At 35.8% G+C, this 24,200-nt stretch overlaps 1 protein-coding gene across 3 annotated transcripts; it reads left to right on the top strand.

The window, feature by feature from the left end:
• Positions 1–5,594: 5,594 nt before the first annotated feature.
• LOC134855382 (peptidylglycine alpha-hydroxylating monooxygenase-like) lies at positions 5,595–23,360 on the top strand. 3 transcript variants are annotated; one of them, XM_063871888.1, is made up of 5 exons: positions 5,595–5,664; positions 15,852–16,680; positions 21,050–21,190; positions 21,785–21,885; positions 22,487–23,360. In XM_063871888.1, exons 2-5 carry the CDS (start codon positions 15,914–15,916, stop codon positions 22,648–22,650), a joined length of 1,173 nt encoding a protein of 390 aa, XP_063727958.1. In that variant the 5' UTR covers positions 5,595–5,664; positions 15,852–15,913; the 3' UTR covers positions 22,651–23,360. The 3 variants fall into 3 exon arrangements, with proteins under 3 accessions (XP_063727958.1, XP_063727957.1, XP_063727956.1); XM_063871887.1 differs by lacking the exon at positions 5,595–5,664 and adding an exon at positions 12,441–12,849; XM_063871886.1 differs by lacking the exon at positions 5,595–5,664 and adding an exon at positions 13,208–13,431.
• The last annotated feature ends 840 nt before the right edge of the window (positions 23,361–24,200 follow it).

The raw sequence follows: 24,200 nt of genomic DNA on the forward strand, positions 1-24,200 counted from the left end.
CGGCCTTGACACCCTTGGACAAAGACTTGACGGAATCGTCGACGCCTCAGAGCTCAATATTATTGTCGGTAGTGATAGTGGAGAAGACCAACGAGAGCAAAATGTTGGCAGAAGGCCCGGGAGTCTAGGCCAGGTATGGAGAAAGTGAAAAACCTGGATTTAGCATAGTTAGCCTGCAGGCGAGAGTTGATGGAGGTTCTAGAGCTCAAGAGCCTATCTCATGCGGACCTGAGCAGTCACTATTGTTTGGACTGGTTGAAGGCACACGAGGCGCATTTTTCTCGAGAGAAGACCTTGGTGAAAGCGGATTTGACAGGAATCCCGAAATGATCAATTTTTGGCCCGGTCAACTATCAACCCTTAAGGAGCTGGGGAGCCCAGGTCTAATTGCGGAACCACCCAAGCATCGTGCGGGCATAGCTACAATAAGAGTGGCGATATCGGTAAAATTATGAGCGGTGAATAAACTTCTTGATCCTAAGATTATGGGACTTCCGGACACGGCCTATGCGGTCGCGGGACTGGCAGAAGACCCGTGATACGGAGAGGCATATGGGTCTTCTCAGCTGGGCAAGGCACTGGCTGTATATGATCGATCGGACCCTGGAGCTGCTAGAGTGGTGATCGTGGCGGGTTCGGATTTCGCGGGAACATCACCGAAGCTATTTTGGCCCGAAATTATTGGGTATCTGCTACCAGGAGCGGAGCTCAACCAGATGTTGAACTTGGTTGTAGCAATAAAATCCGAGATGCCTTGTGAACCCGAGGTGTTGTTGTTTGCGGGGATGAATGATCACCTGCACTTAGCTGGACTGTTGGAACCCTTGAGAAACGGAAACCTGACTCCAAAATAGATCTGGGAGGAGGTGCGGACGTTGTTCGCCTCGATGAACGAGGTACAGGAGTTAGCAGAGACCCGGTTGGGATCGAAGACGAAGGTGGGGCTCACTTCGTCACCTGGATGCTCGAGCATGCCACTCGCGCTTCAGTTTGTGTATGAGATGTTGTTCTTGATTGCGGAAGGCAGTGGGCTACGTATGATGATGGCTGCGCCGAACCGTGAATTAGAGCCAGTGAACTCAAAGCTCCTAAAGTCAGAAGTGGCGGCGGCCTGGGCGGACGGTCTCATGTATTGAGAGGCTTCTATGATCTGGCGAGTATCTTGATTGTGTTGGACGAAGTGCTGTGCCTGGAGGTTTCGAATCTGGCTAGACAGCTAAAGTTTCAAACGGAAATAGCGGACGACAATCCTGTGGTAAGTCATTTAACTGCGAGCCTGTGGTCCCGGAGTACGTATCTCACTATCTTAAGCTCCACGAGTGGCTCGAAACGATTGATTAATGAACGGAACAACGTGGCGGGAGCGGAAAAGCAGCTGGAGTCGATGAAAAACCACTTGACATAAGAGAATGGGAGATGGCCATTCTTGACACCGAGGCGGCAGAATGTGACGGACAAGGCGAAGGAAACGGCACCTCCTTTGATAAAATCGGTTTGGAAATTGATGCAGACCCAACTTGAGCAGGCCGAGAGAAAGTGTTGACGGTGGGGAAATCGTTACCCTAGCAAAACACACGACAATCCTTGATTTCTGGAAAAGTCACGCCACGGGCAACTTGAGGACGAGGACTTCGCACAAGATCCTGAGGTTTTCGAGTCCGTGTTGGCGAAAGAGTTACATGGACGAGATATTCGCCGCGGGGAAAACGCTCTTCGAAGCATTCATTAATGACCTCTTGAGCATGTCAATCAACCTCTTATTGGTCTTATATCTAGTGTTTCCCAGATTTCTATTCAACATGAGACCTGGCTTTATGTTCAGCAGGGGCGTGGATATTCTCAGGATATACGGGTACTTGACTCTGATCCTCTTGGAGAAAGAAACAGTGGCAGTATTCCACCGCTTGATGAAATGTGTGGATCCAATGGCTATGAATGGAGCTCACCCGAGTCTGGAGACATACTCCTATAAAAGTGCTAACACTCTCCTGGTGTAATATCTCTTGATACAAAATTGACACCTGACGGGAAAATTAATGGACCCGAATACCATGGAAGAAGTCAAGGAGATGAATGGGGGCATCCCCCTTCTGACGAATCAGTGTCTGGCAATGCGGTCGGATCCCCTGGGAGTAGTTAGAGGAAGTAGTGACTTGTATCTATGGGCCCGCTGTGGCGTATGCTTTTCCTGATCCCTTGATAACGGCGTACCGACACTCGGTGGTGCACGTGAGTTTAATCAGCCTTCTGGATGGTACGGCGCGAAATTGGTGCAAGCACAAACACTTGAGGACTCAGATGAGCGACAAAGTACTATTTGAGAGAGTGAAGGATCCGGAGCTGACTGTATTGAATTTCAGAGGCCAATAACAATTCAGGATGGGAGGAAAGCGAGAAGGCCCGATCGAGGCCTATCCAAAATTCTGGAAACTGAAATCCCTTGAGAAGCAAACTAGAAAAGTCTGGAGATTACCAACTTGGACGGAGGCCTTTCACCTGATAAGGAAAGAGCCCGAGATAATCCTGGTGCAGGACGTGCTGTCGGCTACCATCCCGGAGTTTCCAACAGTGAGGCGCATGACTCTGGGGATGAACAGTCCGATGCTGGTGCCATCAACGCAAGCTAGTGGGGTTGTAGAACGACGGCAAAGGGCGATCACGTGTGGCTGGGACCCCTTGTTTATCGGATATTCTGCAGCTGCATATTTCCACTAGAGTGAATTCAAAATAAATTCTTGGACGACTCAGGCCAAGAAAATGAGGGGCTCGATGCCTCCGAGAATCGATGTGCGGGGGGTCAGGAGAGTGCTAGAGAAGGTCAAGTTCGAGAAAAAGAAACCAGTGTATGACGACGGCCGAGTGATAGTTGGAGAAGGACACGTGACTCTGAAAGCAGAATCTAGATGCAGAACGAGGAGGAATTTAGTGCCTACGGATTGGAGGAGATAGAGCTACAACATGAGGAACGTAGGCTGAATGAGGCTGGCTCTCTTTTTGTGCCCCTCACGGAGCACAGGCAACTGGACCCGGCAATGCCTTCGCCTCTGCCGATTGATACCCCTGGAGACAAGAGGAATCTTCCTGTGGAAAACAGGTTTGAGGAAGCCTTGAAGAATGAGCGATCTGAAGTGATGAAAGTGAAAATTTGGATGAGACTCTCAGTGAGCCTGAAGAAGATATGGACATCGGGGCGACCCCAGCGGAAGAATTAGTGCCAGGGAGTTACAGTCCTGGCACCACGAAAGAATTGCTCCAAGACTTGAGGGGGAAGAGTGGGCGGATACCGCGGCGCCACCTTTGGGATCTCCCCCGAAGAATTTAGAGTTGCAAATTGGAAGCAAACCTGTGGACATGGGCGTGGTGCTCTTTAGTAATGAGAGCAAGGAAAAGAACGCCTTTGAGGGAAGCAGAACGATGTTTCTGGATACATTGGACAAGGAAAGATGGATAAGAGGGTGGAACAAGGAAAGATGGATGTCGAGGAGTTTGAGGAGGAGTTATGGGAAATTGTGGTTGAATTCGGAGAACTTATCGTGATGGGAACTGGACTGGATAAAGAAGCTAGAGAAGAGTTACTTAGCAAAGTATTTCATATCCGGGAGATGAGGCCGAACACTGAGCCCAGATCCTAACAAGATAGTTTTACTCTAAGAAAGAAAAATGAAATTAAAAACGGTAAAACTAGGAGAGGGAATAGGTATAAATCTATTGTTATAGCTAAAATTTTTATTGTAGAAGGGTTAAGTTGATGAACCCGGGCAGAATTGTGGGTGTGATGATTCTGATAGCCACCAACAACGTGTCCAGAAGCTCAGATTCAGAAGCAGGTCAAAAGGAAGCAATGCTAGTGTGCTTGCTTACCGCGGTGCAGCAGAAATCTCAGTGCGCGGTAAGGACCGTATGCACAGTAGCAATGAAATCAACAACACAATCAGCAACAACAAGAAGGCCCAGTGAAAGAATCGTGAGGTGGAAAAACATAGTGCGTAATCTGGCTTGTCGCAATGATGGACGAATGATTCAAATAGACTTGGAGCACAAGTTGAGAGCTCTGTTTCATGCCAAATTCACGACTGATGGAATACACTTCGATAGTATAGAAGGACACGCCTGGATGAATCGTGTCTTCCAAGTTCGATTGGACGAGTTAGAGGTTGAGCTATTCGACACTGGAGGGTTGAGGACTGATGAGGCGACGAACGTGCCAGCTATTTCAATTTTTGTGCCACCTAATCTGGAGACACGCTTGGGATCAGTCCCAGCCATGCCACAAGTAGTGGAAGACAGTCTGCACTCTTTGTGGCATGCCTGAGGCTTGTCCCAAGCGTGTCTCTAGATTAGGTGGCACAAAAGTTGAAATGTCCGGCACGTTCGTCGCCTCCTCAGTCCTCAGCGCTCCATTGTCGAATAGCTCAACCTCTAACTCGTCCAATCGAACTTGGAAGACGGTCTTGATGAGAAAGTGCTGCAAAAAGTAAAGTGCTGCCTTCACAAAAACTTCACATCAACCAAAATTGTTTTTTAATGAAAACAAAATTGGATTATAATCGAAAATAATGGATTGTTTGCAAACGTGAGATTTACTTTGGCTAGGAAAAATTTATTCTGTTTCCAACTGATTACTACACATTTTATTCTTATTATCTATAAATTTTCATTTTTCCAAGTATTGCTTCTTTTCGTTTCCACCCTCTTCAATCCAATCATTGCCCCCCGCCATGTTTAAGGAAGGGGCAATGTCATTTTCTTTTTCAGTCTATCGCCCCCTCCAAAATTACTGAACGTGGGGGGTGGGGCGAAAGCAAGGCAAGTGGCGGTAATCTGGGGGAAGGAGATAAAAGGCGTGAGGTAATTGTCGTAAAATGAGAGGGGGTTGAACGTGGGGGGATGCGTATCAGAAAGGGGGGATGGGTTTATTAATGGGTTCCGCTTGGGTGGGTGGTATGGGATGAGTAAGGGCGGGGGTAAGGGGGGTTATGAGTTGGGGTGTGGGTTGGGAGGAGTTCTTAAAGTAGGGTGAGATGTTGACCAATGGGATGGGGGGAGGGGTTTCTACGGACATGAATTTGTTCGTTCGGGTTGTTGTTTTATATAATGCTTGAGTAAGTGTTTCAAAAAAAAGTTGAGTAAATTTCAAATACCAAAGTATTCAATTTGATGAGATTTCATGAACAATAATGATTTTAATGAAAACAAAACGTGTTATGATTGGTTTTAATGGATTATAAGGCCTTTTTAAAACTTGAAAATAATCGATTGAAACATCGATTTCTTTCAATAATCGGTTCCTTTGTTTTTCATCAATTTTGATATTGGAACAAGAATGCACGCTTAAAATTAACAGAATGTTTTGAGTTCTTGTTGTTAAACGGTATCCGGTGAATTTCGCCTAACTAGTAAAGTTATCAAAAAACAAATTTTATGAAAAATTAATTTCTAGCCGTTTTTTTTCGTCCATTGAAAATCCAAAGTTCTCCGTAAATGACCTTACAAAAAGAGATATCGACTTTACTTTTGGGAAGCTTTGCTAACAAAACTCAGATGGTTTAGTATGTCATAAAACTTACTGATATTAAACTAGCATTCATTTTACTGTGATTCTGTACTGTTAATAGCTTTAAAAAAATTTACTTATTTACAAACACGCATCTAGTTAGTGTGATGGTTGGTAAGTTTACATGTATGTTCTTTTGATAAAACATCAACAAGGGCGACATATTTGAAGGAAAAATTGATTGAAAATCTTATTTACCACAGTTTTAATTATGGTTTGGTGCATCAAGCTTGTGTCTAACATCTAAAACCCAACGAAAGGGGTTACTTTTTCATTTTTTATTAACAGTTTTTTCTTTTATGGTGATTTTTTTTATATTAAAAGTGAAAAAATTACGAAAGCTCAGTCTAAAGCAGGTCTCGTTTTACAATTTCCTTTTACCACAAAGTTGTCTGAAAAAAAATCAAAAAAATATTGCTAAAATTGTTTTTGGGAAAAAATCATAATAATTGTCTTGAGCTAAAGTTTTATATAGTAGTTTTAGAAGATTTTCTGACAAGAGTGGCGCCTTTTGACCAGCGCTATTTTCTGCTTTTGTTTCCTGGCAACTATTTTTATAAGACTATACAAAAAACACTCTAGAGGCAGAAAAAGCAAATGTACTACAAAGAAAACTTCTCAAAAACTAAAAACTGACCAGGGTTTCCCTTTTTTTTCAGTATTTTTCCTTAGGCTTTTCTTGATATTGCACTGCTCTTTTTTGGCCTTGGGAGGAACATTGAAGAAAATAATCGCAATATTTTCTGCTACTTGAGCAGGATCCGGCTACTCTTGTTTCAATCTGCAATTTGCCGAAATGGCCTCAAATTGTTTTACATGTACATATTTTCCAAAAAAAAGGTTCAATTTTATTTTTTTGAGCGCAAATTATGCAAAAAAAAGTATTTAGATCAGTCTGTCTGTTTTGCAAAGCGATCTACCCATTAACGGAACTTCTGCTCTTAGCGCACATAACCTCCAATTGTTCTATAAATAAAATGATAATTTGCATGAATTTTTTTCCCTGGAACGATGGTCCGAGATTGTTGATATCTAAATTTTAAAACCAGTATCTAGGGAGAAGATTGCGAGCCCGAATTTTTGTTTCGAAAGATTCTCTTTTTATTATTTCTTTCGAATAATTTTGACCAATTGCGTGGCTTTTGAGTTTTCAAATATATGAAAGAAGGTTTCAGAGAAAATTTTTATGATACAAATTTTCTAATATGACATACTAAGTCAACTCAACATACATTAACCCTTAATTTGATATTATCATCCGTCTAAAACAATAATCAAATAAATTTGTTGCAATAATTAGGTTGCTTAAGTTGCTTATCGTTTTTGATTTCAATTGACTGAAAATTTTTTCTTTGAAACAAATTCAGATCCTTCGTTTGGTGAACTTGTTAAATGGCTTAAAGCTTTTTATTTTATTCGTCGGAACTTTTTTTATTTTGGATCTGAAATTGATTTTTTCAGATCTGAATTGAGCAAAAAAAACTCATTTATCTTAGTGCGAAAACATCATAAAAACTAAACAAAATTTTCAAAAATCATTGAGTACGGTCAACTGAACTTTTTTAGAACTATAGAAGGAAATTCCCAACCCAAGTTTCATCAAAACCGTATTATTAAAATACAATCTTAAGATTATTCAGATGTGCCTGCACAAAGTTAAGTTGGACCAGAACAAACCAGAACACATTGAGGACTTCTTTTGAACTTTACAGCAATTCGAAAAAAAACTTTTGTAAAATCGAACCATATAAGATGAGAGAGATTAATTATGCGCAAGTTGTCTTCAAAAAATCACTTCATTAAACTTTTGATTTTGTCTAAGTTAAGAACGCTTTTTTTGAACGCAACACTTTTTTGTCTCAAGTAAATCTAGACAAGTTAAAAAACTTCAAATGATCCAATTTGATTCACTTTTTCAAAAATATCTTATTCATGAGAAGATCATAGTTTTTTTTTTGAATGATTGCTTCAACTGTAGAAAAAAAGAAATGTTTATGCTTGATGTGTTTTTTTTTATTCAGTCAATGTTTGGCGATCGAAAAAATAGTTTTCAACGAAAAATTTTTTTTCGCCATTGTTGATTTTCACTTTTTGAAATCAATTTTACAAAAAATATTGTACCTCCGATCATTTCTTGCAAAATTGAAAAATGACTTCTTTAAAAGCAAATTTATAAAAAATATATTGTACCTCCGATCATTTTTTGCAGAGTTAAAAAATTGCCAAAAAATGTTCCAAATTGAATTAAGGCTAACTTATCGTCGTATTAATTTTGTGCGACTGTTTTTTTGATACTTGATTTTTTGAAAAGGAAACGTGGTGTCGTGGTATCTCTCCAATAAGCTGAAGTCGTAGTCGTATGTGTCTATGATGATTGGAGAGCTTGCTCAGATGGCAGAAGTATAGAACAAGTCGATGATACTTTTTTTTCTTAACTGGCCTAAGACGCCAGTGGCTCTTGGAGACTTGAAGTTTCAGGTATGAGTGTGTCAAGGAAGGACACGCTTAGGAGTAGATTCAGCTGAGGACGGGGAAAATTGTTTGGGTCTATTTTTGAAAATCGCCTCTTTTTCTTGAAAACAAATAATTTTTTGAAATTATTTTACAGTTGAAAAAATTATTCCTTACATCTTCTTTAGCATAAAAACAAACCGTCAATCTATAGTAAAAACTTGGCATCTAAACTTTTCCACGTTATTCCACAAAGATTTGGTACTTAAAACTTTCCACGAAACAGTTTTTTCTTAGGATTTAAAACTCTGAAAAAGTTATTCATCATTGTAGATGCATAACTACTCTCGCTAAGCACAACCTACAAAAGAAAGTATGTAAAAAGCGTTCGTTTATTTCATAAATCAAAATTTCCAATCCTCAAAAAGTCTAGTTTGATTTTCAAAAAACAGCGAACAATTTTCATTAAAATAATTCAAGCAACAAGTTATGTTAAAAGCATGCGAAGCGTTATTCCAGGTTTTCTTCGATGAATTTTGAAATACTAGATTTGGCGGCTGATTTCCACTTGAGTTTTTTTGTTCTTTCTAAGCGTATCAAACGTAGATGGAACGAGCCATGTAAAACGTGCAATTCAAACTTTTGTACGAGTTGCAGTTTGAAAAGTTATAATTTTCGAATATATATCTCGATATATCATTAACACATACTCAAGCTGCTTTGTTACTACTATTTCTCTTTTTTTATTTTTTTTTGTTTTCACTGGAATCTGTTTCTTAAAAGTTTTGTATAAAACATGCACCGCTTTGCTATAAAAGCACGTCACTACCAAATTAGTATGGTTTTTGTATGTGCGTCTGGACTACCGCATTCACAATTTGTAAAGAAATTTAATGAAAAAAAAATGTACGTAGTTCATTGGTTTCGAAGACTCTTGAAGTGTTTTCAGAGAAAGCAAAGCTTCTCAAAAATTAGCTCCACCTCTATATACTTTTATTTGCATTCAAAAATTTTGGGCTTCCTTTAACAAACATATGAGGTTGACTCTGCGGCTCCTGAAGATTTTGACATTTTTCGGTCATTTATTTTTATAGAGCACTCAATCTGGTGTCCATAGAACTAATGGTTTCAACCACCGCTTTCGTTGGTTGACAACGAGCCGTATTTTTTCTAAATACGGATTCCATGAAAATAAGCAAGGCTTAAATTTGAATCAATGCGTACTGAAAATACACTGATGTATTTCATGTTTGCATTGATACAAGTTACGCCTTGCGTAGTTCCACGATACCCGAATTTGGAAAAACTAACTTATCTATTTGCAGAATTCTCATCTTGTGTTGAGATATTTAAAAAGAATCAATTTCCACAATTTTAACCTAGTTCTCACTAACTTTTGTAGCATATCAGTTATTTCGCGAACTTCTAATTGATCAACAAAAAGTAACTTTTTTTTGGAAGCCAAAAACATACAAAACTGCTCGTATCAAGGTGAAGCTCTAAATGTTTTGACAACGTTCTAATCTCTATGTAGTAGTGCTTGCTTTAGAAAAAATTGACGAAACATTCAAAAAATAATAATAAAAAAAATTTCAGATAATTTTTGCGACATTCATTGTCCCACACGCAATTTAAAGTACAAAGTAATACATTAAACTAATTAAATAGATCAAATTGATCAAATAGCATACCACAATTCAAAGACGGTTTAAATACGCGATAATAGCACAAAATATATCGCGAGTTAAATTTCTCAAATTGGCGAAATTGACCATCTTTAAATTCCCATAACTTTACGAAAAATAATCACAGGTGAATTATTTAATCAAAATTGAGTTCCAGAAGACAATACCCTTTAGTTAGTTTTGAAAACTTTCGTCAAAAAAGGCTAGTTAAAAAGTGGAAATTTGTCTGGAGAAAAAATCATCCCGAGCACAAATAATCCGTCACTTTTTTCGATAGTCTGAACAATTAAAAAAAATCAAATGGGACATATATGTGAAACTATGAAACTAACTAAACCATAAATCACGAGTTAGTGCAAGAAGAAAGCCAGATTTTGCTACTTATGTTTTCATATTAACAACATATGGGCTACAATGCTTGTGTTTGCGTTGCTCGTATGGATTTTTTTTGGCTATTGAAAACACAATTGAATGAGTTCTAGGGTAATCCTTGAATTTGTTAATTATCAAATCTAGCTTAGCCATTAAGGTCTTTTATAAAAAAAGTTTCATACACATTGCGAATTAATGGCGTAATTTCTGGACTCTGATAACAATTTGTGAGATCTAAATACAAGATGTGCTGTGCGGTAATTGCTACATAAGCTGATTTATGATTTCAATGAATTAATCTAGGCGCAACATGAAAATTTTTTTAAAAAATCATCAAAAAATCTATAGACACAAGCAACTTTGCATGTAAAAAGACAACCCGTCTCTGTGAAAAACCTTCCATGGCTAATCACATAATTTTCCGAAATTTTTCCCATAAAAATTGAGTGCAATTTAATAAGAAACAAAAGAAAAATCGAGTCAATGCCAATTTCACGCTTTCAAAATGGTTGTAGTGTACAGTTTATCACGAGGCCAAACTGCACATCAGATAGGCGCACAACTTGGTGTATGTGTGTTCCTTGATTCCAGAGACAAGTCTTTAGATTCGTTCTAAAATGTAAGTGGAATTCACTTACAAAACTTCCGTTGGTTCCACGTACAAATATCTCTAACAGGAAGTTTGTCTGCACATTAGTTTTGTTGCGGTTTCTGCAATGAGCGATATTTTTAGTTGTTCTTGATTCCACAAATGAAGGCGAACTCAGCAAATTTAGGTGAATTTTACAATTTTTTGCTGATTCCGCTCCCTATTGCGGAATCCGCCTACAATTTGCGGGCTCCACTTACAGTTGCGGATTCCAAGACAGCTTAATTTTACTTAGCACATATTTTTTTTGTGGATTCCACAAACTGTTCCGGATTCCACAAATTTAGTTGCGAGTTCCACAAATTTTGTTGCTGATTCCGCAAGTTGCCTGTATTTGGAGCAATTTTGAGCAAAACAGTGTTTTAGCTATTTTTCTGTGGAATCCAAAACAGCAAAGAAGATCAATGAAGAAAAACAATTCTGTTTTTGACCTGTTGCGGAATCCTCTAAAAACACACAAAATGCACAGTTTGGCCTCGTAATGTTAATCGCAATAAACAATCATAATTGAAACGTTCTGCAGCTTATTGTTCTTGAAAATTTGAAATAAAACAATTTATAAATCGAACTTGCAACTTTAAAGAAGGTAATTCTATTAATCTGAACAATTTCAACAAAACAGCTATTCAAATCAATAGATTTGACTAGTGAATGAGTTAATCAACTCTTCAACTGAAGCGGTCTTGAGTTTCACCGATCTCGAAATCTCTTTGACTAAAGCGAATGCATAATCAGCGGCTTATTGTTTTAGAAACATGTATTTCTACCTAACAATTTTGCAAGCTCAAATCAATTATATATATTAGCACTCCTATAATTAGATATAATTAGTTGCATCAAAACCGCTTAAAACTTGCCAGTGATTCATTTGATAGTTTCTTTTTTTCGGAAAAAAATGATCTAATAAATTGAGATTATAAACGTTTCTGCCACTTGGTCTGTCTGTTTGGTAGGTTGTCTACCTATTGCTATTAATTTTATATAGCCGTAATTGAAAATAAGGATCAGACATCTTGGTTTTGATAAGTTTGCAGTTACTCTGGCTTCTGATTACCTGACGAACCTTTTAAAAAATCCATTGATTGAATGTTTGACTGTATTATTAATATTACTATGACTGTTGAATATGCCTAATTTGTATTTTTACGTAATATCACACCACGCAGAAAAACTACACAAATAAGAAAAATCATTTTTGTTGTATTTTTTAACAACAATGGTCGGAGTATTCTGTGCTACTTGCACAGTAACTAGCTACCCTTGTTTTACATTTGGACTTTTTTACTTCAACCAAACTGGTCAAAATTTTTCCTAATTTTTTTTCTAGATTAAATTTGGAAGCAATGTAAATTTCCGAGTTCAGGTAAATTTGAAAGCAATTTATCGAAAGCAAGACCGATAATCGCCCTTTCCCCTTTCACTCCTGGCATACTCTCAAACCGAATCCAGTTACATATTAATTTAATAAAGTGGAGAAAAAAAACAGCCACTCTTTTTCATAAATATTTATTTGCTAGTAAATGAAACAAAAACGTATAGCAAATTGAGAAACAAGAAAAAATGTGTTCTTGTTATTTTAATCCCGTATATTATGTTTTTTTAATTCTTTCTCTCCCTGTTTTTCTGTACATTTTTTCACTACCTGTAAATCTCAATCTCGCCGAATCTATATAACCAATCTATTGTACAGTTTCAATATACCGACATAAACAATTTCTATTACGTCAGTGGCTTTTAATTTTATATATATTTACCTGTCCGCGTTAAACTAAAGGCTACCATTTTTCTGATTGAAAATGAACACTTGAGCTCAAACTCATTTGTTTTTTTATTTTATCTTTTGTAAAGATATGCGCCATAATTACCAAACATAGCTACACACTATTTTTATGTTGATACAAACAAAAATCAACAAACAAAAATAGTATTGGTGAACTTTAGATACTAGACAAAAATCCACGTTTTTTTGTTCAGTTTTTCCATTTGCATTCTAAATTGAAATTTTCTCTTTTCTCTTTGATTTCCGACTATTACCTCTCCACGTAACAGACAAATTGGAGTCCCATTTAAGGGTACGTCACGGGCCAAATATTACCCGAAAGATTGAAAAGGAAACAAGGAAAAAGTGGAAATTGAACGTGAGTAGATAAGGGAAATGAAATATACATTCTGCCCCTGATTATCAAGCCATCTTTTTTCCTATCTAGAGCACATATCTATGATTCTAGTCTGTTCACAGAGCCACCGTATCAGTAAACCAAAAATTAGTCATAAAAGGTCACAACTAAAATAGGCCATCTTAACATCAAGTAATTTTTGATGTACATTTTCTCGTTTTGTGCTGAGAATTAATGAAAAATCTCAATATTAACGCTAAGATCTGAAAAATTGCATTAAAAAGTGCAAATTAATTTGGCCTAATGACATGGTAACACATTTGATTTTCGGCTAGCAGCACGCTTAGTTTGTATCTATTCACGCTATCTTATCACATGTGCATGTAGTACCAATTTAAACATTGCTTTTTGGTGCTCCTGTTGTAAAACCCGTTTCCTCTTTTAGACCAATTTCCCCAAAAAACTCAACTTCGTTGTGTATTTTCCCTTGGATTTATAATTTGATTTATTTCCTCGCTAATTTGCTATAAACAGCTTTACGTTTTCATTACTGAGTGTGGGTGTTTTTTGGCCTCATGCAGTTTTAGCCTGAATCGATCAAAAGTAAGCAAAATTACATCCAACTTTGTTTTTTTTGGCTTTTTTCCACATCCCAACCTACAAAATTTAGCGTGTAAAATTTTTCTCACTATGGCCGATTGTTCTAAAAATGGAAAAAAGAGGCGATTTTTTCATTCTTTTCTTCATATTTCATACCCACAAGCTGACATTTAGTTCAGTTCATTGCATGGCTCAAACCATCTGGCAATGTTAAACTTATTTTTTTTAAATTACACGATATTTAAGCAGATTTTTCAAAAAAAATGTAACTAAGAGTTCCGTATACTTTGCAAAAAATTTCTTTTTGGAAAACGATGGGAACAATTAAAGACTGCCCGTACTGACAAACTTGAGATTGATTTCGATTTAGATAAACTTTTATACATATTTCATACTGTATAGTATTTGATTTACGGTAGCCCATTTAGAAGCGTAATTTGTTTTAGAATGGTTTTAAACGAAGTCTTACATTTAAAAGAAAAAATTTTTTTCTCTAAAAATTTGTATTCCATCAATTTGTTTAGATTTTTTTTTATGCTAGTGAAATCAACCAAATCTCAACCAAAATTGATTTAATTTTTCGTTACGTTTCAAACAAAACTCTTCTTTCTCATAAAACTAGTTCTTTTAAATTAATCATTTTTATTGTATCGAAACTTGATCAAAAATTTGTATTCAAGAAAAACCTCCACATCAGGACTACCAAGAGCAAGGGTCACTTGAGGAGGATATTTTATTACAAATACACGAATTAAATAGAATCCTTTTTAAGTTTTGCAAATCTAAATGTTTCTGCGTTAATGAAAAGTAAAATTAAGCAATTTTTATGAAAATGTTTTTTTTTGTAAATCAACGTTCTAGGTGCGACTTTCTTAGACAGATGGCATATTAAAAAAAAACTCAAATTAAACATTTCAATTATGGTGCATGAAATTTACATATTAGCTAACTTCATAGTTTTTTTTTCAGGCCAAAAGTTAGGAGAATACGCTTTTTGAAATCTGCAGAAAATGATTACACAGAAGTGGATGAAATTTGATATAAAATGAAACAAATCAATTTTTTTTGTCACTAAAATCAGAACTGAAAAAAAAACAAGTTTAGCTCGATTTACATTCGATTGAAATCGAACTGAAAAGCTTCATTTTTGCATCAAAACGGAATCATATCTTTTCGTATCACCGTAACAAAAAATTAAATTTGTTCAGAGTTTGAGCCAAATTGGTTATAAAAAATTAAAATGAAGGAAATCGAGGCAAATTTTAACCGCTTTTCAGGGTTTCTGTTCTACTATTCTGTATACAAAAAAAATTAAATTTCGAGAAAGAGGACAGATAAGTGATTTTTTTTGTTCATTCTTTTTGAAAAACTCACCACATGCAATTCAAGTACGTGATAAAACTTGGGTCAACTAACATATTAATTAGGAAATAGGGGGCCATCAATTTATATTTGAAAAACGTCAGGCTCTTTTACCTTTCCCCACCACCCGCAAAATTTTACAAGTGAAAAACTTGTTCATACTTGTTCATATTATTCGATTGTAATGAAAATTGGCATACGGAATAATAAGGCCATGGCAAACATATTTGGTCTTCACAATTAACCTCGTAAAACCACTCGTTACACCTTAAAAGTGATGCTAGTGTGAGGTGGGGGAAAAGGAAAAAGAGCAAAACGTCAGAGCCCTGTAATTTCTCCACCTCGACTACGTGTTGAAGGAATGATTGGGAATTTTGGACCCATCAGTTATCGCAAATCGAAAACACTGACAATTTCTAAAAGCCAACAAATTTGCCCAAAACGGCCTCAAGTTTGTGATTAATTATTAATCAGTGAAAAGTAATCAGATTTAGGGCATTTTCAGAAGCTTTTCGAAAACAAGTAATCAATCGAATTTAAGTAAACCATCATTTAAAATTAAAATTTACCCATTTCCTTTATGGGCGTCATGCAAACCAGGAAAGACAAAAACCAGCTACCATATAAACTATTCAAAAATGCTGTCAAGTTATATAATAGTTATGCAACATTTTGGAAACTTAACGAAAATCGAATAAATTTGTGCCTATTTGAATTAACTCTCTCTAGTATGAAAAAGTGAAAGGTTTTTTATTGAACTAGTTTTGTCTGCTATTTTTAAATTTTTTAGTAATAGACACCCGTTAAAAGTTTTTATTTGTATTGTTTGACAAATTAGAACCATATGCCTAGACTAAAAAAAATTAATGCGCTTTTTTATCAACATGTTTGCTCATTTTTATATACGAGTTGGTTACCAATAGCTTCCTAAATTAAGAGCTCTTGAAAAGTTCAGACTGAAAAAACTTTTTGTGACATTGAGTTTTGTTTCAAAAGTCATACAGTTTGTCTTGATTCCTCGAATTGAAAAAATCTGGAAGTCAAAATTAATTTTGTTTTAGCTGCAGCCATATTTCAAGCTAATCGACATCTTTCGACATTTTCAAACTAAGCCAACTACGAAATGAACAATCAAACGCCGTCAATTTTTGTAAAATTTCTTGTTCTGGTTTCGGTTTTATTCGGACTGAATTATTCTGCGAAACTCAAAAGCGACTCAATTCGTATTTCCAAGTTCCGCCCGAGCTACGACAACCAATATGTGTGCACGTCTAAAAAACTCACAGACGGGACCATGTATCTGCGAGAATTTTCACCCAGCGACAAGAGCGGAGTCGCGCATCATATAATATTGTATGGCTGCCGAGCACCGGGAGTGAATGCCGATGTCTGGGCTTGCGGTGATATGAACTCAAGAGCCGACCAAAAGAAAAACGAAGGGCTAATTCCTGGTGATGTTTGCAGTAACGGAGAAGATCAAAACCTTTTATTTGTCGAGGCTTTCCAAGCCGGTGACTACGCGCTACCGAACGAGGTATCTTTCAAGGTCGGCCGAGGAACGCCGAGTCAGTACCTCGTTATTCAGATCCACTACAAGATGGCCGGTATGTTCCGAGACAACCCGGACGCAACAGACAGTTCGGGAATCATTTTCAAGTACCAGAAAGTTCCGACTGACTTTACAGCAGGTGTATTGCTGCTCGGATCGGTGGGGTCGATTCCGTCTAGAAGTGAGGCTGGCAAGGATACGTATTGTATGGATATCATGTGTTCGCCGCAAGCGATGCCGAGGTATCAGACCGTGAAACCGTTTGCATTCCGAGTGCACGCTCATTCGCACGGCCGTCTTATCAGCGGATTTGTTGTGAGGGACGCCAACCCTACTGAAAGGTAATTTTCTTATAGTAATTGGAGCGAAAAGCTCAAACATAGTTAAATTAAAAGAGCGATGTGCTTTTTTGGACTAAAAATTGCTGGAAATTTGAGCTCTCAGATTACTTAAATATAAACTCCGTTGTGAAAACAGCTTTACTGCAGCAAATAAATTGCTTTTTTACCTGTTCCTACGCTATCAAAAAACTAGTACATTGTTTGGCTCGAACACCTAAATTTCTTTTTTCGCATCAATCGAAGCTATCCCAGATGGTCAAAATTAATTGTACGTTTGATTGTTTAAGAGATTAGTTCGTGAAATATAGCTTGCATCAATTGCTCGAAGTATTTTTTTTCGAATCGGTTGGATCTCTGCGAATCCATTCCGAATCAAATTAATCTTTTGAATGGCAATGTCGCAAAATTTCCGTGAAACGTTTCTAGTTCAATTGCTTAAATAGTTTGCCTCAATTTCTAAGACTTGGTGAAAACTTTATTATTTGAAAATCGAGAATTAGGTTGCTTAGCGAATGTATTATTAAAATGAAAGAGAAGTTTTCAATCCATTTCAAATCCAAAACTTACCGGTTAGTCTGGTTATAACAATTTTCTCATATTCAAAATAAGTGGCAAGGAAAAGAAAGAAGTCACAGCCTTTGTTGCTCTGACCTCCCCAAACTATGGGAAAAAATATGTCAAAGATTGAGTTAATTTTTGTTTTCAAAAAAAAAATCAGGCACCACAATAAGGGTCTTGATAAGGATCATAAAATTCGGAAAAAAACTGTCTTATTTTCAATTTTTCAATGACAAGGAAGGTATTGAAGACACTAATTTTGCTTATGTTTCTACTTTCGAAAAAAAAATAAATGTTTTTACCTTCAAATTTAATTTATCCCAATTTGACTTGATTTTTTTGTTCATTTCGAATTCAGTTGCCGACAAAAAGGCGAAATGCCCTCTTCAGTAGCTAAATGCAAATGAAGCCAAAAAACTTAGTGGATTTATTTCAAAAACAGTTTAAGTTTTAAGAACTCGCAGCGGAATAAAATGATTACACATTGACCCAGTTTTCTCTAATGGGTCAGTTTAACAAAAAAGTGATCATTAATTTTTCTTGAGATTAAAAGAGCTCTAACAGACAATGAGAAGAAAAAAGATTGAACTGTGGTCAATTTTTGGTCTCCTCGAGTTCATTTGAAATCCCCTCTGTTTGTTGGCTATGTTCAGAATTATTTTCAGCTGGTGATTTTTGTCTAGCACATTATCATTTTTAACGTTTTAGATACCTTTTGAAAACGCTAATTTGCTTTGTTTGACAAAAAAGAACAATATAACTAGAATAAAAAAATTTCAGGCGCATTTTATCTACTTATTTGCTTATTTTTACATACAATTTAGTACCATATTACGAAACTAAAAGCTTTTTAAGCTAAGAACTCTTATAAAAATCTCAGAAGATCATCAATTTTTTTCGTAAATTCTTTGTGTCTAAAGTTTTCAAAACTCATCCTTTTTTTTCAGTCCAGGTCTAAACCAAAACAATGTATCTCAATTTTGAAACAATTCTTTTCAATACTGCAGTTTTCAATAATTGTGTTGAATAGAAACTTCAATTGATTTTTTCCATAGACCTATGTTTCTTATTTCGTTTTGTAGAAGCTTAATTAAGACAACGCTTTTAGTTTCAAAAGGCATACTTATTGATTTCCAGATTCTCGTTAAAAATATACAAAAGGCAAAAATAATTTTGATTATAGCTGCATCCACATTTCAAGCTAGTCGATATTTTGACAACTTCAAACAAAGCCAACAACAAAATGTACAATCAGGCGCCATCATTTTCTGTAAAACTTCTCGTACTGGTTTCAGTTTTTTTTGGATTGATTCATTCTGCCAAAATCAAAAGCGATTCAATTAAAATTTCCAAATTTCGACCAAGTTACGACAACCAATATGTGTGCACGTTTAAAAAACTCACAGACGGGACTATGTATCTTCGAGAGTTTTCCCCCATTGACAGAAACGGAGTCGCGCATCACATAATTTTATATGGTTGCCGGGAACCAGGCGCAAACGCCGAAGTATGGGCTTGTGGTGATATGAAGTCGAGATCCGACCGAAAGAAAAATGAAGGGTTAGTTCCCGGTGAAATATGCCTCGGTGGAGAAGATGACAACATTCTATTCCTCGAGGCTTTCCAGGCCGGTGATTACGAGCTACCGAAAGAGCTGTCTTTCAAAGTCGGCCGAGGAACCCCGATTCAGTATCTCGTGATTCAACTTCACTACAAAATGGCCGATATGTTTCGAGACAACTCGGACGCAACAGACAGCTCGGGAATCATTTTCAAGTACCAGAAAATTCCAACTAAGTTCATGGCAGGTGTTTTGGTTCTCGGATCGGCTGGTTCGATTCCATCTAAAAGTGAGGCTGGAAAGGATACGTATGGTATGGATATCATATGTTCGCCACAATCAATACCGAGGTATCAGACCGTGAAACCGTTTGCATTCCGAGTGCACTCTCATTCGCACGGGCGTCTTATCAGCGGATTTGTTGTGAGAAACGCTAACCCAACTGAAAGGTTTTTTTGAAAGTTATGATAAATAGCAAAAAGTATGTGCATAGTTAAGTAAAACAGCACTTTTTAAACTGCTCCTTGGCTTCAAAAAAATTAGATCGTCGTTTGGTTTGAGTTTCTAAATTTCTCCTTGGACATCAAGCAAAGCTATCACAGATGATCAAACTTTAGTTCAAAAAACTAAACTTCAACGTTTAAAAGAGTTGTTTGTAAAGTAATGGCTTGCATTGGTTGCTCAACAATTTTGTGAATTGTGAAAGATTTTAAGTAAAAACAATCTGGGACTTCATTTTTTATACAGCTTTTTTAGTTGTTCGAAGCTGTCAAAAACAGTTGAAAAATAACAAAAAAAAACATTCTTATTTTAAAAATTTTTGGGTGTGATACTTACTGCTCTGGCCTGCCTAAACTCGCTAAAACACAGTTGTTTATTGAAAAGTTCAATTCATTTTTTGGATTTTTTTTGAAACAGTGATCATGGAAGTATGTAAATGCATACGAATCATAGTCGCTAATAACACGCATTGATTGTCAATTCTTATCTGAGTGACATTGCACCCACAGATTTACTTTGACTTTTTTATCATAGAAAAGAACGAGCATGCAAAAATTAAATGTTACCATATCTACAGGCTACTGCATGCGTTTTACCAGCTCTTTGGCAAATTTCGTCTCAGGATTTTTTTTCAAAGTTTTCTATGGTGAAAAGTTTTTCTGTGGCATTGAGGACTTATCTTTTTAATTTTACTGGAAAAAAAATTGTTTTTGAATTAGTTGGAGCATTGCAAATCCATTCTGAAGCAAAATTTTCTTTTGAATCGCAATGTTGCAACATTTTTGTAATAGTTTCAAGTTTAGATTTCATATTTATAGTAGATCGCAAGGAAACAAAAGATATAATAGCTTTTGATGCTCTGATCTCCCTAAGATATCGGGAAAAAAACCAGATTTTGTTTGATATTTCTATAAATGGAGTACCACAATGAGGGTCCAGTGGGGTCTTGAAATTTAGCGTGAAATTTGAAAAAATTTGGTTCCTATTTTACATTTTCACAGTCAATGGACGCATTGAATACAAATACTTTGAAGCGCTTGAAATTCAAATACATTGATGGAGCATAGAAGCGCTCCTAAGAAACGAAAACTCAAATGGAGACAAAAAACTTGATTTATTTTAGTTTCAAAAGTCAATTTTAGTACTAAGATCTCACAGGGCAATAAAATATATACATATTGACCCAGTTTTCTCTAATTGAATCATTTTATCAAAAAGCGATTCATAATTCATTCTTGAAATTTCAAGAGCTTTGACAATGATTTGAAAAAATTTTGAAAATGAGTGAACACATTTTTTGGTCTCCTCGATTTAAATCGAGTTCTCCTCCGTTTGTTGGCTCTGTTCAGAATTTTTTTCATACAGGGAATTTTCCGACTAATTTTCAATACCTTGAAACGCTATGTTGTCGGAGTTCTTTGACCATTAAACACCTACTGTTATTTAATGTCAATCTATTTAGTTTTAGTGTGTTTGCTGCCCATGAAACCGGTAAAAAAAATTGGTTCAAAAATTAGAAAAAAAATCCTTAAAACATCTTTTTTCTCCTTCTTTTTCCTTTGTTTTGTGATAATTTCAATGACCGTGATGGAAAAATTTGTGCGCTACTTGTACAGCAGTGTTCTAATCATCTTGTTTTGAACAGTACTAGCTAACAAGTAGGTTTAATCATAAAGATATCATGTGGAAAAAACGCTAAAATGAAGTTCATGTCATTTTTGTTTCTTATTGCTTGTTTTTTTTGTGCAGGTATATGAGCTATCGCTCTGAGGGTCCCCAGTACGCGAACAAAGTGTGGATGACATTGGGGGTGAAGAGTCCTCAAGAAGAACAGACATTCTACAATGTGTCTGATATGCTAATTGAACCATCCGATATCCTCGTCGCAAGGTCTAACTCTTCTCTTCGTTTTATTTCACGCAAAGCCATAAGCTATAAAAAACAGAATGGCCATTACAAGATTAAGGTGAACAGTTTTTTTGTTCTCGAAATTATATCTCATCTGTACCGATGAAGAATCAAAAATAGAGCAGACCATTTTAACGTTTTTTTTCTAAAAAGGTTTAAATCTCAGCCGGTTTGGAATATTTTTTTTGCAAATAGTGTGAAAAAAGCTGAAAAGTTTCGCTTTTAAATTAGTCTTTCGTATGGATCAGCCACGCGTCATACGTCACAAAAAGTTGCTTATAGGAATGATCAAACCACTCAAACTGAATGAAAAACTGATTAGATATTCTGCCTTTTTCAACCCTCATTACATAAGCATGAACAAAGCTGTTAATACGCTAGAAAAAATCCAAGATTCTCTGCTGAAAAAAATGCCTTTTTTCGATTCATGAGTTTATTTTTATAAAAATAATTTACAACGCAGTTTTCTCTTTGTAAAAAGAGTTTACAATGTAGTTAGATCGGTTTCTTGTCTGTTGTTTTTTTCTGATAGTTGTTTGTTTGTGTTTACAATTTATATTTGTGTGTATTTGGCAGGTGTGTGTACGAGACAAGCGAGAAGGAAGTTCGGATTGGGCCGACTGCTGATGACGAGATGTGTAATTTCTACATCCTGTATTACATGGATGGAACCACAGGTGAGTATGCTACAGAATAAAAAAATAAAAAACACTAATTAAGACAGAAAAAAAACACTAATTAAGACAGAAAAAAAAACACTTATTAAGACAGAAAAAAAAACGCTAATTAAGACAGAAAAAAAAACACTAATTAAGACAGAAAAAAAACACTAATTAAGACGAAAAAAAAACACTAATTAAAACAGAAAAAAACACTAAATAAGACAAAAAACACTAATTAGGACAGAAAACAAAACACTAATTAAAACAGAAAAAACCACTTATTAGGACAGAAAAAAAAACACTAATTACGACAGGAAAAAAACACTAATTAAGACAGAGAAAAAAAAACACTAAATAAGACAAAAACACTAATTAAGACTCGAATTATTTTTGCAAAAGGGAACTTATCAGACTTCAGAATTCATTGAAAGTGCAAATGGTATCAATTAATCAATAAGATACACTCCCATTATCAGGCGAGTACAAAAAGCGCTCCTTCTGAGGAATTTGGAGACTCAAAAGACAAAATTTGTGAAACAACATAAGATAAAAACTTTAAATGCTTCAAAACTCGTTAATGAATTTGTTAACTAAACCTTAAGTATTTTATTAACAGACGCACGTGACTTGGGACAAAACGTCTGTTTCACTTCTGGTCAAAGCAGCTGGAAAAGACAGAGTCTGTTGTTGGGAAAAGTACCCAATTGGGTGAAAGATCTCTCCCTAAACACCACTTTGAGTGACGGGGAAAAGTTAGCGGGTCACGATCACGCTGTATGAACAAACTCATTGGAACCAGGAAGCATCATTAACCAAGAATTAAATAAACATGAAGAATATTTTTCGGAATGTGTGAACAAAACCCAGAGTTGAAGTTATCACGAACGAACTATAACAGAAAAACACCAGCAACCAAAAAGAAATAAATTTGAATGCATTTTTACGAGCAACGTGAACAAAATTCAATACGAAACCCGAACTAAAAAGTTCAACAGAGAATGGGAAGTTACCCTCAATCTGGTAAATTTTACAACTTTCACAAAAAAGCTGCTAAACTTGACACAGAAGCTAAAAATATGTTTTTAATGAAACATCTTTAAACATCTTTAGATAAATATTCTTCTGTGATCAAAAAGATCTAGAGTTGACAAGTGTGCGTGTGTTTGTAGTTAAAAAACCGCTATGCATTTTTTATAAATTTGCTCGAAATCTAGTCAGAAAAAAATTTCATATGAAAAGCAACTAGACCTCATTTTTAATACACTAACACACTGTCAGTGATTAGATAATATATGTTTCATAAAAATAGCGCAATTTAATCCAGCTTTGGTAAATAGAAGTTTCCAAAATGGTAGTTTAAAATGGTGCAGGTTCAAACGATTATAACAAAAAAAATGAGGCATCTATTTTGAATATCCGGAAATATTTTAGTTGCCGTTAATGAATTGTTTGCCGCATATCTGAAATATATCTGTTGCATATTGTTTTAACTAAGCTTTCACCTGAGATGGTTTGATGGGTGACAGGACCTACTATTCTGAAGACGGCATTTAATTTTAACCCTTTTTCAACGTAAAATTTTGTCTGAACCAACAAAGTATGCTAATTTTGGGCTGCGAAAAAACAAACCTATGAATGAATTTTTTGTCAAAAACCTATAAACGAATTTTCCAAAATTATGTCGAAATTTTTATACTGTTCAAAAGTGTAAGGCAGATTAAGTCTTTATTGTTTAAGTAGCATTTGTAAATTCAATGAGCTTGACATAAAACTAGGTTGAACTAAATTGTCCATTATTTTTGTAAATTTACCTTCTTGCAAAGGAGGGTGACGAATGTTTTAAGGCACCTGCAAATGGACAAATCGTTAGCTGCTCGGAAGTGCAATATTTCATTCTGGATCTCACTTGGTCTGAAAATTTGTTCCTGATCATTTTTTAAAAACAATCACCTGTTTTTGGTCGAGAAATTAGCAATTTTAGACCTATTCTCAGGCGTATAACTGGTCAATTACAGTGCCATTATGACGAACAATGTAAATTCGATTTCAATAACGTATTTCAACAGATTTGTTATGAAAGATCAAGCGTTGACTTGAAGAAAAAAATTCAAAAAAACGTTAGAAAATTATATTTTTAATGCAAAAATGCTAAATTGGGGATGCAAACCTTATAATTCAAAGAAGGGTGTCGTCTCAGAAAAAAAAGACAAGCTTAGTCGCGAGACTTTGACTCCTTCCGACCAAATGATTGATCACATTCCCCAATAAACTTTGAATAAATAAATAAATAAAATCCAAATAAAACTTCAAACGGCCTTTTTCTGACTTAT

This window comes from Symsagittifera roscoffensis, chromosome 10 (assembly GCF_963678635.1).
Source record: "Symsagittifera roscoffensis chromosome 10, txSymRosc1.1, whole genome shotgun sequence".
NCBI lineage: Eukaryota > Metazoa > Xenacoelomorpha > Acoela > Convolutidae > Symsagittifera > Symsagittifera roscoffensis.

What these genes read in the sequence shown, in the direction of transcription:
- LOC134855382 (XM_063871888.1), top strand. Translation starts at nt 15,914, where the DNA reads ATGAACAATCAAACGCCGTCAATTTTTGTAAAATTTCTTGTTCTGGTT. An exon ending in GACGCCAACCCTACTGAAAG is followed by an intron (nt 16,681 to 21,049) that starts GTAATTTTCTTA and finishes TTTTTTGTGCAG; the next exon opens with GTATATGAGCTATCGCTCTG. An exon ending in TCCGATATCCTCGTCGCAAG is followed by an intron (nt 21,191 to 21,784) that starts GTCTAACTCTTC and finishes TGTATTTGGCAG; the next exon opens with GTGTGTGTACGAGACAAGCG.